Source organism: Pipistrellus kuhlii, unplaced genomic scaffold (assembly GCF_014108245.1).
Source record: "Pipistrellus kuhlii isolate mPipKuh1 unplaced genomic scaffold, mPipKuh1.p scaffold_m20_p_2, whole genome shotgun sequence".
NCBI classification, from domain to species: domain Eukaryota; kingdom Metazoa; phylum Chordata; class Mammalia; order Chiroptera; family Vespertilionidae; genus Pipistrellus; species Pipistrellus kuhlii.
The window spans coordinates 94,591,206-94,605,978 of record NW_023425515.1 but is presented as its reverse complement, the minus strand read 5'-3'; the positions used below and the strand labels follow the sequence as shown (position 1 = coordinate 94,605,978).

At 40.2% G+C, this 14,773-nt stretch overlaps 1 protein-coding gene across 8 annotated transcripts in view; it reads right to left on the bottom strand.

Annotated features, from left to right (window-relative positions):
• Positions 1-937: 937 nt before the first annotated feature.
• HLTF (helicase like transcription factor) overlaps positions 938-14,773 on the bottom strand; it is a 113,647-nt gene continuing 99,811 nt past the window's right edge. For all 8 annotated transcript variants that reach the window (XM_045584104.1, XM_045584103.1, XM_036444933.2 and 5 more), the window contains 2 exons: positions 12,959-13,039; positions 938-1,346 (listed from right to left, as the gene is read on the bottom strand). In XM_045584104.1, coding sequence (XP_045440060.1) covers positions 1,194-1,346; positions 12,959-13,039 — 234 coding nt within the window. In that variant the 3' untranslated portion in view covers positions 938-1,193. The remainder of the gene's footprint in view (positions 1,347-12,958; positions 13,040-14,773) is intronic.

The following is a 14,773-nucleotide window of genomic DNA, read 5'->3' as shown; positions in this document are numbered from 1 at the left end:
AATTATAGCTTATGTATTTTATATATGATTCAAAGAATCATCTAGAATTCTATGGCAACTACTGTGTTTGATTAACAAAAAAGTAACAGAATGATAAGTTCTGTAGATAGATGGAAGGATGAATTACTGAAGGTTCAAACACAAATTCTGCTTCTAAACACAATAACAAAGACATTTTTTCATTCATCTTAAAGATGTCTTTAAGAGTCAGAATTATTTTGGAGGTCATCCAGTCCAACTTCCATCCAGGTTTTATACTTCTCACATATAGTAATCTTCTTAATTATAAAAATGTATAAAGTCATTTAAAAAACCTACATAAATAAAAGTTATCTATATATAGAAATATCTATTCAGCAATTCCATAATTTAAATCAAATTGGGTAGAATTTGCTTCCTTTCATCCCCACAGACCATATTTACATAGTAACACATCATTACATTTAAGCAATGAATAGAACCTGACTAAAATGGAGAACGCAGTACTCTAACACAGTCCCTAATCTTTTTCATGAACATAATATTGCAAGTCTCTTATATGAATTATATCTCAATGAAACTGTAAAAAAAAAAAAAAAAAAAAAAAAAAAAAAAAAAAAAATTACAAGTAACTTACTAACCTGGACTTTGGTCTCTCATGTTAAGGTTTGGTTGTGGAATGCAAATATGGTCTTTGAAAGTCCAATAAAACCAATCTTTTCTATAGTCTGTGTATGTATGAATAGTTTACAAGGACTGTTGAATCCATTGCATCACAAACAGGAGGACTGATGGAAAACCAAATGTGTCCAATATAGAAAATAACTCTTTATTTGGTCCAAAGTATAAAAGGTTTTACCTTCTTTGAAATATGAAAAAACTGAGTACTTGCAAGATATATGACAATATTCAGCAGAGATACTATGAAAACTTGAATAACAAAGTAACTTTTTTTCTCAAAAAAAAAAAAAAATTCAGGCCACAATATATAATGGAACTTATTGCTATTTTCAATAGCATTAAAAATAGGTTCATATACAGAAGAGATTATGTATCAGTAATACTACTTCACTGATAAAAAACAAACAAAAAAACCCCACAATATGCCCCTTTTAGAAGATATATTCACGAGGTCTCATTTCTAAAACTGTATTTTTCTCATTTCTAAAACAACTATATATCTGATCAAACAAATCTTACCAAAATCCCACAAATTATAAATCAATTAAAGTTTTGATTTCATTAACTTTAGCTTGTTTCACTTCACTGGCATTTGTTTTTTTTGTTCCAAAGGCTCCAGCTGCCAGTTCTCTCTTTGTGTTTTGTATTTTCAGCATATTTTCTTCAACAGAGTCCTTCACAATAAACTTTAAAGGGGGAAGGAGGGGAAGGTAAATTGATTAAGTATTTGTTAGGTCACATATTTAAAATCTTTAACATACAGATCTTAAAACATAGAAACCCACACCTGAAACCTATATGTTCATGTTGACCAATTGTCACCCCAATAAATTTAAGTTAAAATAATGAAAACTTGAGAATATGAAAATGATTCTTATAGTATTTTATAGCTTTCAAAAATGGTTAATAAACCTTAGACAATTTGGCTCAATGGATGGAGCGTCAGGGACGGAACAGACCGGGTTCAATTCAGTCAAAGGCACATACCGGTCGCAGGCTCCTCCCTTCCCAGCCCAGGCCCTGGCCAGGGTGTGTGAGAGGCAACCAATCAATGTATTTCTCTCACATCAATATTTCTCGCTGACTTTCCCTCTCTCTCTTCCTCTCTCTCTAAAAATCAATGGAAAAATATTCTCAGATGAGGATTTAATACAACAGCAGGTCAATAATATCCTATTAGAAACTATTTAGTTCCACCTTTTTCCTGAATATACAGTGAGAATATTTAGAACATAATATAATAACTAGAGATGAGATTACATTCCCTTATCACTCAATATATTTTCCTGATACAAAAAAATAAGGCCATAAAGACATTTTACATCTTAAAACCCCATCATCAAATAAGTCAGCACATAAAAAAAATAAATAAATAAAAAACTTTAAATGCAGCTCTGTAAGTGAAATATTAGCAAAAATAAATTTATCATTATATCATTATATTTTAAAAACTAAATGATATTTTCTAAGAAATGCAAGAATGAGCCTTTATTTGGTATAATTCATAGCATGAAGAAACAACAAAGAAAAGTGATTATCTCATGTTGGCCCCATGGTATAACGGTTAGCACTCGGGACTCTGAAAAGTGATTATCTCAACAGATGCTTAAGAAACACTTGATAAAATTCAACATTTATTCCAGATAAAAGAAAATCCATATTTTCTTAGAAATAAATGTCCTCAACTTCATTTAGGGCATCTACTAGAAACTTTCCCAAAACAACATATTTCATATAAAACAATAAAAACATTTCCAACAGAGACAGAAACAAGTAAAAATTTGTTACTATCACTACTGCTGTCCAATACTATTAGAAGTTCTGGTTACTGTAATAACTAAAGTTGTTCTGTATTGAGATACATTTAAAAAATAAAGATGTGAATGTACTTAGGAGATCCTACCTAAGTTCCTGTAAGAAACACTCTTTATTAAAAGGACTAGAGGGCCAGTGCACAAAATTCATACACAGGTGAGGACCCCTCAGCTTGGCCTGCAAGGCTGGGCCAAACTGCTCTCTGACATCCCTGAGAGATCCCAAATTGTGAGAGGGTGCAGGCCAGGCCAAGGGTCCCCACCTGTGCACCTCTGGGGCTGAGGAGGGACTGTGGGAGGGCTCCAGGGCATGTCTGGCCCATCTCACCCAGTCCTGATCAGCCAGACCCCTTCAGTAAGCTAACCTACCAGTCAGAGTGTCTCCCCCCTGGTGGTAAGTACAAATCATAGGCTTTTTTATTTATTTATTTATTTATTTATTTATTTATTTATTTATTTATTTATTTATTTTTATATAGGATAGTTACCAAGTTATCAAATTATAATTGTAAATTCAATAAATCCCAAACAAGATTTCTTAAATGAGATTTGGTAACCTAAACCCAAAGTGCAATTCAGAAGTAATAGTAATAACCAATATAATATTCACAAAGAAGGATAAAGTGAGCATTTTGCCCCACTATCTGTCAAAGTATCCTACCTAATAATAGCAAACATGTAAATTGATCAGACCTCCGTTACAGCCACCAATCAATCGGGAGGGAATATGCAAAATAGAAGGCCAAAGATGACCGCCACCCAGCTGCTCCAGGTGTAGAGTGGTCGGTTGATCGGGATGCCTGCTATGAGAGGGAGGGCGGGGACCGAAGGGATCTACAGGAGCAGCACTCTGGCTGCAGTGAAGACGAAGACTGCAGACTCTGGAGTCTGCACCAAAGACAAAGATGACAGACTCCGGCCGGAGTGAATACGGCAGACTCTGGCTGAATTCTGCATTGAAGCAACAAAGACAAAGATGGGAGACTCCAGCCAGAGTCTATAGCAAAGACAATAGATTCTGGCCTGAGTCTGTAGCACAGACGAAGATGGCAGACTCTGGCTGGAGCGAAGGCCTGGGTTCCAGGAGCCGGAGGAAAACCGGTGCTGGAAGCCAAGAGAAGAAAAGCCTATTGCACGGCCTCTACTACTATATAAAACCATAGTAAATTATACCAGTAATATTGTCCTGAGAATAGGATAAAAAGAAGTCAATGACCCTAGCTGGTATGTGCAGGCGTCTTCAAACTTTTTAAAGTGGGGGCCAGATCACGGTCCCTCAGAGAGCTGGAGGGCCGGACTATATGAACTACTAATTCCCACTGTAACACCTCAGCTGCGCTCACTGCCCAAAAAACCTGGCGGGCCGGATCAGACTCCTCTGCGGGCTGCATGTGGCCCGCGGGCCGTAGTTTGAAGACGCCTGTCTCAGTGGATAGAGTGTCAGCCTGCAGACTAAAGGGTCTCGAATTCAATTCTGGTAAAGGGCACATGCCTGGATTTCGGGCTCGATCCCCAATAGGGGGCTTGCAGGAGGCAGCTGATCAATGATTCTCTCTCACCATTGATATTCCTATCTCTCTCCTTCTCCCTTCCTCCCTGAAATCAGTGAGAGAGAGAGGGGAGAGAGAGAGAGAGAGAGAGAGAGAGAGAGAGAGAGAGAGAGAGAGAGAGAGAGAGAGAGAGAGAGAGAGGGAGGGAGGAAGAGAGGGAGAGAATATCAATGGAACAGAAGAGAGTCCTTAAGAGACTCATGTAGTATGTATGATAAAAGTGAAATTTCAAATAAAAAAAATACAAAAGATGGGCTTTTCAAAATAAATGATAATGAAGCAAATGGGTCATTAGAAAAAAAGAATAAAATTAGAATTATATCATGAATCATAAAGAACAGTATTTCAAACAAATCAGAGATAAATGTTAAAAGATTCAGTTTTAAAGTCTTAAAATAAAGCGTGTTCTAAGAAGACCTAAATTCTGGAAGATATAAAGAAAGATGCTGACGTGTTTTACATCATAAAAATTTTAAGACTTTCTCATGACAAAAACACATAAAGTTCAAAGATAAGAAAAAGCCTAGGATAAACCATATTCAATATATATAATAAAACATTTAAAATCAGGATGTATGAAGAAATCTTTTATACTATAAAATTGTATTTGTACTTTTTGAAAACTAGGCAGAAGATATAAACAAGCAAGTCACAGAAAAAATATTAACAAACAACAGATACCAGTATGTGAAATATCCTCAAGGTCTTAGGTAAATGCAAATTAAAAGGTACTTTTTTGACCATCACATAATAATAAATTTACATAATTCTCATATATCATAAAATCTACTTTGAAAACAACATGAAAGTTATCTAATAAAAAATAATAAATCCAGAACTATATTTCTTAACCTATCTGAAAGAAGTATTTATATACTAGAGGCCCAGTGCGTGAAATTCATGCACTGGAGGGGGAGGGTCCCTCAGCCCAGCCTGCCCACTTTCACAGTCCAGGAGCCCTCAGGGGCAGGAGGCAACCCAGTGATCAGGGGAAGGAGATGCCCTATCACACCTCTGCTGCTGCTACTGCCAGCAGCGCAAGCTTCAGCCAGCCCTGGTTACCTGTTCCTAGGGCTGGCCCTGGGCAACTGTGCAACTGCCATCCGAGGCTTGCCTGTGCCTCGGGCTGGCTCTGGGCAGCTGAGGGAACTGGGGGACTCTGGAGGCAGGTGCAAGGGACTGAGGGGACTGGGCACCACCATCTTGTGGCTATGAGCACCGTCAACTTTGAGGCCGGGGCTGTCAATTAGCATATTCCCTACTTATTGGCTGTGGGCACCGCCATCTTTACAACGGCATAAGGGTCAATAAGCATATTCACTCTATTAAGTAGGATATGCACAGATGCATGTAATATAATGCTCTTTATGGCACTATTTTTATTAGCAAGTAAATGGGACTGGTGAAATAAATTATGATGTATCTATATGTAGGCATTAAAAAAAATGGGTTTGTAGAATAGTCAAATTCAGAGACAAGAAGTAGAGGATGGTTCCCAGGGGGGAATAGGAAGGAATGGTGAGTTATGTTTAATGGGTATAGAATCTCAGTGTGAGATGAAAAAGTTCTGAAGATGGATGGTGATTGCAACTGCAACAATAATGTGAATGTACTCACTACTACTGAATTGAACACTTAAAAATACTTTTTATAGGAAGATAAATGATCCAATTAAAAAATGGGCAAGGGACCTAAATAGAATATTTTCAAAAGAAGACAGAAGGAAGGCCAAAAGGCACATGAAAACATGCTCAAAGTCACTAATTATCTGAGAGATGCAAATCAAAACAACAATGTGGTACCATCTCACAGTCAGAATGGCCAACATCAACAAATCAACAAACGACAAGTGTTGGCGAGGTTGTGGAGAAAAAGGAACCCTAGTGCACTGCTGGTGGGAATGCAGATTGGTGCAACCACTGTGGAGAACAGTGTGGAGTTTCCTCAAAAAACTGAAAATGGAACTCCCATTTGACCCAGTAATCCCACTCCTAGAAATATATCCCAAGAAACTAGAAACACCAATCAGAAAGGATATGTGCACCCCTATGTTCATAGCAGCACAATCTGCAATAGCTAGAATCTGGAAACAGCCTAGGTGCCCGTCAGCAGATGATTGGATCAAAAAACTATGGTACATCTACACAATGGAATACTATGCTGCCATAAAAAAGAAGGAATTCTCATCATTTGCAGCAACCTGGATAGAACTAGAGAACACCATGCTGAGTGAAATAAGCCAGTCAATGAAAGAGAAATACCACATGGCCTCACTCATTTATGGATATTAAAGAACATTATAAACTGACAAACCAAAAGATAGATATAAAGACAGTAAAGCAACAAGCAGACTGTAAAATTACAGCGGGGAGAGTAGGGAGATCTGGGGGAGATAAGAGATCAACCAAAGGACTTGTATACATGCATATAAGTACAACCAATGGACACAAAACTCTGGGGAGGGAGGGTATGTAAGGGGGGGGAGAGAATATTAAAATATGTACACAGATAATATTTTAATAAATAAAAAAATAGAAAAACAAAATACTTTTTATTATTTAAAATACTACATTATGTATATCGTACCACAATAGAAAGCAAAAGAATAGGTTTGATCTAAATGTACTTATATGAAAATCTCCAATATATATTATAAAGGGGGAAGAAAGCATGTTGCAAAATAATAAAGTATGATCCCAGAAAATTTTTTTAAATTTATTTTATTGTTGAGAGTATTACAGATGTCCCCCATTTTCCCACCTGTGCCCTCCTCTATCTGGCTCCCACCCTAGAGGTATACATTAAGTATGAATGTATATAAACATAGAGAAAGGGGTGGTGGTTTTCTCTGAAGAGGAAAAAAGTGATATTCATATTTTGCCTGGGCTAAAATATGTTTCATAATTGAAATATGAAAAAGCTGAGTAATTACAAGATATATGAAAATACTCAGCAGAGATATTATGAAAACTTGAATAACAAAGTAACAAACCAGCTAGGGCCATTGATCTTTTTTTTTATCCTATTCCCAAGACAATATTACTAGTTTAATTACTATGGTTTTATCCTATATATAGGGGTGACGAACTCAATCAGAGAAGGGGCCAAAATCTAAAATCCAGCCTAAATCGCGGGCTGAATGGTTTACTGAACAGTCATAAACTGTCATTGTGATGGAAACGCAGCGGAGTGCAGTGATGACAGCGCGGTGCGGGCCACATTGCAAGGCCTGGCGGGACGGATTTGGCCTGCGGGCCTTGTGTTTGACACATGTGCTATATAATAAAGAGGTAATATACAAAATGACCCTCACACCATCAAAAGATGGCTGCCTATGACCAGGCTGGCAGGGGCGTTAGTGAGAGATGACCAAACGACTGAACAAGCAGGCTGTGTGGGGCGACCAGGCTGGTGGGGGTGGGGGGCAATTGAGGGTGACCAGGCCAGCAGGGGGGACAGTTGGGGACAACCAGGCCAGCAAGGGGATGGGGGATAGTCAGGCGTGATTAGGCTGGCAGGGAGGCAGTGAGGGGCCACCAGGACAGCAGGGGGGGCAGTTGGGGGCAACCTGGCCGCAGGAGGTCAGTTGTGGGTGATTAGACTGGAAGGGTGGGCAGTGAGGGGCTACTAGGTCAGCAGGGGCAGGAGTTGGGGGAAACCTGGCCAGCAGTGGGGGGCAGTTAGTGGCAACCAGGCCAGCATGGGGGGCAGTTAGGGAAGATCAGGCCAGCACCAGAGGCAGTGAGAGGCAATCGGGCCAGCAGGCAGGTGAGCAATTAGGAGCCAGCGGTCCAGGATTCTGAGAAGGATGTTCAACTGCAGGTTTAGGGGTCTAAACTGACAGTCGGACATCCCCCAAAGGGTCCCGGATTGGAGGGGGTGCCGGTTGGGCTGAGGAGACCCCCCTCACTGCTCAAATTTCGTGCACTGGGACTCTAGTATAGTATATTTTGACAGTTTTTATGTAGTATATTTTTAACCATGAGAGAGATCATCCCTGCAGAGGCTCCTGTAAGGAGCAAGTGGTCCTAGCCCCACACCAGACCCCCACCCAGGGTCTCAGAGCTGGGGAGAAAAGTCCCTGTAACTTCAGGCTCTAAAAACCAGTTAGAATTGTAGCAGAGGGACATGAAGGCTGCCAGAGATGGTGTCCCTCTTAAAGATCAAGGCACAAATTTACTCAGATTTGCTTCTTCTGAGCTCCAGTGCCAGGAAGCGTTGAGGGACCCAGACACATATGTGGAGGAACTGGATTGTCTGGCATGGGGCAAGAACTTGGAAATAGCTTTCAGGGGTCATTGTTCCTATGCCTAGACATCCCATGTCCCAGGGGTGATTGTCTTGGCAACCATTACCTGGAATCTCCATTAACCTGGAGCACATGTGTTTGCTCTGCCCTGGTGATTCATTGAGACCCCACCCCATCCAATTTGCAGCCCCATCCAAGCTGTTTGTAGAAACTTTTACATATGAATGTCCTATACTGGTTCAGGCTTCAGGCTTTCCTACAATCTTTCAATCAAGCTGCAGCTGGTGTCAGCATAGCCCATACCTATCAGTAAAAGGCCCAAGATCTGGCACTGGCATCAGCACCAGTCTGCCTTGCTTCACAGCTGGGCCCCACCTGGATACTTTCAAATCCAGTACAAACAGGAGGAGTCTGCAATCTCTCTGCTGCTCCTGCCAGGTGGCCCCAGGCAGTGGCTGACTTTGCACTTCCTGGAGAACCAAGAGCCAGTGCACCTGTGGACAACTTTAGACCATACCAGATTACAGCTCTACACATCCACAAGAAACACACTTAAGGGCAGACTGAGCACCACAGCCCCACTGAAGCAAGTCCTGCTCCATAGGGTTTTATCGTGCACAGCAGATCTTCCTTCCACTGTAGTTGCAACTGGTCCTCACAGCCAACCAGCCTGGAGGTCAATTCCTCCCAGTGATGTCAACAGCAATCAAGTCTCAACTACAACAAGACTCTGCACACAGCCCACAAAGGGTTGCACCTAGAGTGCCCAGCTCAGGAGGCTAGGAGGCTGAGCCACTGAGCCTTACAGAATACATACTACACAAGGTCACTCTACCAACTCCAAGAGACACAGCAGCTCTATCCAATACATAGAAGCAAATGCAGGGAACTGGCAAAAATGCAGAGACAAACATGTCACAGATGAAAAAAATGGAAGAAAGCAAACTACTGGATACAGTGTTCAAAACCACGGATATAAGATTACTCAAGGATCTTCAAAAGAATGCCAAAGATGGGAAATGATCAGTCAGAAATTAAGCATACACTAACTAAAATAATGAATAATTTACAGGGATTCAACATTAGACTAGAGAATTCTGAGAATCAAATCAATGATTTGAAATTTGAGGAAGCAAAAAACAATCAGAGAGCAAAAAGAGAAAAGAATCCAAAAATATGAAGATAGTGTAAGGAGTCCCTGGGACAACTTCAAGCCTACCAACAGTCGCATTATGGGGGTGCAGAAAGAGAAAAGAGAGAGAAAGAGATTGAAAACCTATTTTAAGAAATAATAACAAAAAACTTTACCCACCTGGTGAAAGAAATAGACTTACGAATCTTATATAAATATACACATTACCTATGGACATAGACAGGAAGCACAGAGTTCCAAACAAGAGGAACCCAAAAAGGAACATACCAAGACACATAATTAAAATTACAAAGGCTAAAGGCAAAGAGAGAATCTTAAAAGCAGGAAGAAAAAAGCAGTTACCTACAAGGGAGCACCCATACAACTGTCAGCTGATTTCTCAACAGAAACTATGCAGGCCAAAAGGGAGTGGCAAGAAATATTCAAAGTGATGAATAGCAAGAACCTACAACCACGATTACTCTACTCAGCAAAGCTATCATTTAGAATTGAAAGTCAGATAAAGAGCTTCACAGATAAGAAAAAGCTAATGGAGTTCATCACCACCAAACCAGTATAACATGAAATGTTGAAGGGTATTCTTTAAGAAGAGGAAGAAGATGCCAAAACCAGTTTGGCTCAGTGGATAGAGCGTCAATCTGTGGACTGAAGGGTCCCAGGTTCGATTCCGGTCAAGGGAATGTACATTGGCTGCGGGCACATTCCCAGTGGGGGGTGTGCAGGAGGCAGCTGGTCGATTTTTCTCTCTCATGGATGTTTCTAGCTTTCTATCCCTCTACCTTCCTCTGTAAAAAAATCAATAAAATATGTTAAAAAAAAAAAAAAAAAAAGAGGAAGAGGAGAGGAGAAAGGAGAAGAAGAAGAGGAAGAAATATGAACAATAAAATGGCAATAAATGCATATCCATCATCAATTGAATCTAAATATCAAAATAAATAAATAAGAAATCTAATGAACAAGATAAACTGGTGGAGAAACCAAGATGGCGGCATAGGTAAACGCCTAACTGCAGCATCACACAACAATTTCAAAAAAATACAACTAAAATACAAACTGGACATTACCCAGAACTACAGGAAAGTTGACTGACTGGAAATTCTACAACTAGAAGAAAAGAGAAAACCAGAAGGAAAATCAGAGGAGCTGTAAAAGCCTAAGGTATGGAGACATTGTGCGCGCGCGGGAGAGGACGGAGCTGGAGAGGAGTGGGCGGCTGAGTGCCTGGCTGGCGTTCCCTAGCGGAAAGGAGATAAAAGCTCCGGACTGTGCTGAACCCCAGTTCTAGGCGAGACCCTGGGTAGCCAGGCTCATACAGAGGGAATTTGGGCTGTAAGGCAGAAACTCAAGGGAGCGGCGAAAGGCAGTCCCAGAGGCGCGCACATTGCACGCAGAGGACGGACTGTTGACTCTGCTGCTAGATTGCCCTAGCAGGAAGGAGACAAAGCTCCGACTGCTCTGAACTCCACTTCCAACCCCACTTCCAACTGCAGTGAACCCCAGTTCCGGGCTCATTTGGGGAGAGCCTAGACCGTTTGGTAGCGGGTGAAACTCACGGGTACCTTTCTCTCAGAGGTGCTTACAATGAGTACTGAAGAACACTGAGGAACACTGAGACTTAGGAACCTCATACGGTGGGGCTGATGGGAAGCCAAGGCTGTAGGATCCACCCTGAAACTCAGCCTCATCCAAGCTGAACACAAGACTTTTGCAATTTTCCAAGCCTAGTCGAATAAGGCTGTCTCCTGGCATTGACACAGCTGATCCTCACAGCCAATTGGCCTGGAGGTCAGTTCCTCCCAGTGATACCAACAACAATCAAGACTTAACAACAACAAGGCTGTACACACAGTCCACAAAAGGGAAAACCAAGAGTGTCCACCTCAGGTAACTAGGAGACTGACCTACTGAACTATATAGGATATCTTAGCACACAAAGCCACCCTACCAACTCAGGGAAGCTGTGAAAATGCCAAGACAGGGAAACAGATCACAAACGAAAGAAATGGAGGACAAAAAGCGACTGGATATAGAGTTCAAAACCACACTTATAAGGTTTTTCAAGAATTTCCTAGAAAAGGCCGATAAAATAAACAAGACCTATGAGGATATGAAAAGGGATCAACTAGAAATAAAATGGGATCAACTAGAAATAAAGAATACACTGTGTGAAATAAAAAATAGTATACAGATTCCTAAAAACAGAATGGAAGATCGCAAGAATCAAGTCAAAGATTTGGAACTTAAAGAGCCAAAAAACACTCCTCAGCAGAAACAAGAAGACAAGAGAATCCAGAAAGTTGAAGATAATGTAAGAAACCTCTGGGACAACTTCAACCAAACCAATATCAGAATTATGGGGGTCCCAGAAGTAGAGAGAGCAAGATACCAAAAACATACTGGAAGAAATAGTGACAGAAAACTTCCCCCACCTGGTGAAAAAAATAGACTTACAAGTCCAAGAAGTGCACAGAACCCCAAACAAAAGGAATCCAAAGAGGACCACACCAAGATATTGTACATCATAATTAAAATTCCAAGAGCAAAAGACAAAGAGAGAATATTTAAAGCAGCAAGAGAAAAGCAGGTAGTTACCTGTAAAGGAGCACCTATACGATTGTCAGCTGATTTCTCAACAGAAACCATGCAGGCCAGATGGGAATGGCAAGAAATATTCAAGGTGATGGATAGCAAAAACCTACAGCTAAAAATAATCTACCCAGCAAAGCTATCACTCAGAATCGAAGGCCAGATAAAGAGCTTCACTAATAAAAAAAAAGCTAAGGGAATTCAGCACCGCCAAACCAGAATTATATGAATTGCTGAAAGGGGTTCTTTAGGAAGAGGAAGAAAATAAAGATAAAAATTATGAACAACAAATACCTAACTATCAACAAGTGAATCCAAAAACCAAGGGAATTAAAAAATCTGATGAACAATATTAACTGGTGAATATAATATAATCAGAGGTATGGAAGGGGAGTAAACTGACGATTCTCGGGGAAAAGGGGAATGGGGGGGTGTGCAGGAAGAGACTGAACATAAACAGTGCACCTATGGATGAGGACAATGGGAGGTGGGGAAAGGGCAGAGGGTGGGGTGGGAACCTGGTGGAGGGGAGCAATCGAGGGGGGGAGGGGGGGGAATGAGAAACATTTGTAATAATATAAACAATAAAGATTAAAAAAAAAGACAAACTGGTGAACAACATAGAATCAGAGGCATGGAAATGGAATAGAATGATAATTTTCAGAAGGGAGTGTTGAGGGGGTGGAGATGAAACAAAGATCTTATATTCATATATGCATTATATGAATATAGACAATAGGATGGCAAACACCTGGGGTGGGGTGGAAACCAGGTGGAGGGGAAAAAGAGAAACATCTATAATACTATCAATAATAAAAAATTTTAAAAAATTTAAATATATATACAAATGTGTATATTAATTTATAAATTTTAAATATTCATGCATTTGTATAACTTGAAAATCTTTAAAACTTAATTTTAAGATAAATGGCTTAAAAAAACTCACTTTTGTGATTATGACTTCTTGCTTCTGTCCAAGTCTATGGCATCTATCAAAGCACTGATCTTCTGCAGCTGGATTCCAGGCCTAAAAAACAGAACATGATCTGCTTTATTACCACTTTGTTCTTTCTCTTTCGTTTCAGTATTCATTCACCATTTTCTCCCTTTGTTTTTAACCTTCATCTGAGGATATGTCTTCATTATTTTAGAGAAGGTAGAGGGGGAGAGAGAAAAACAGTAATGTGAGAGAGAAGTACCAATGCCCCCATCATCACCCCACTATGACCAGGAATCAAACACACAACCTGAGTATGTGCCCTGACCAGAAATCAAACCCTCAATCTTTTGGTGTATAGGATGATGCTCAAACCAACTGAGCCAGGAATACTGACATTATAAATGCTATGGGACAAAGAATCTATACTCCCCACCTGGCTGGCATGGCTCAGTGGTTGAGCTTCGATTTGAGCTTCGAACCAGGAGGTCCCAGTTCAAATCCTGGTCAGGGCACATGCCCAGGTTGCCATTTTGATCCCCAGTGTGGAGCATGCATGAGGCAGCCAATCGATGATTCTCATCATTGATGTTTCTATCTCTTTCTTCCTCTCTGAAATCAATAAGAATATATTTTAAAAAATTCATACTCTCTTCAGACTTCCAATCACTACTTTGATAGGCAGGTACTCTCCCAAATCATTTCACCACAGTACTTCTACTATTTAACCAGCAGGGCCTGATACAAAGAAATCACACAGTGTAAATTATTATTAATTAATCACATAATATTTCCTGATTCCAACCCCCCACCCCCCAATTTTAAAGTAGATCTATATCAGCTTAACAGAGAGGAAAAACCTTTTATCCTTTTAAATAACGTAATTTGTATCAGAAAAGATGTAAATTTTTTTCTCCTTTTGCTGATCTTTGGTTCTATTTTTTCACTTTCCTCCAGTCATTAAAAAAACAAAAAAATACAAAAAGTATTTCAAGAGTAATCAAAAGTCCAAAATATTAAGATTTTATTGATGTAATTTTCTGTATCTATCTTTGAAATCAGTTTGACTTCAAAACTGAACTTAAAAAAGTAACACTAGCTCTAACATAAGCATTATCACAGAAAGTCTTATGGTGAAGAATAAAACAGTAAATCAACTAAAAAGGAAGAATAACTGAAAAAATACAGAGTTATGCAGTCTAGAAAAGACAGGGAGGGGAAAAAATGGCAGCCAAATAGGCAGACATGTCATGCACCTTCGCCCCGGGGCCAGACTGGAAAAAGCAACTAAAATGGAGAAAATCTACCCAGAATTAACAAATTAGAAACAGCTGAGAAGATAATTTTCAATAAGGAAGTGCAGAGGATGCCAGGAGAATAGTAGGAGTGGGGATCTGTACTAGAGAGGGATGCTGGACCTCTGGGCCAAGTGAGGTGGAGGCTGCAATGCACCAAAGCAGCAACACCTTAGCCACAGGTATAATACGCAATTGTGAAAAAGGAAAGCCCATAGGGCTGCTAGTGCCTGGGGAATTTAGACCTGGGATCACAATGGCAGGAAACTGCACCCCACAAGAGCCTGAAAAGCAACCCAAGTGATTTGGTGCTGTGGGGAGAAAAACCCAGTTCCTGAGTTGTTTTGCTTTTTGTTTTGTCTTTACTTTTATTTGCTAAACCCAGATTATGGGACTTATCAATTGCAAAAACTAACCCTAGGCTCTGGTGCAGAGAGAGGTATGGATTTGTAGAGCCTGAGGAGAGACAGGGCTGGGAGACATTGCCAGGACTCTGTAATTCTCCAAACCCAAGTGGCCATTTCTCCCC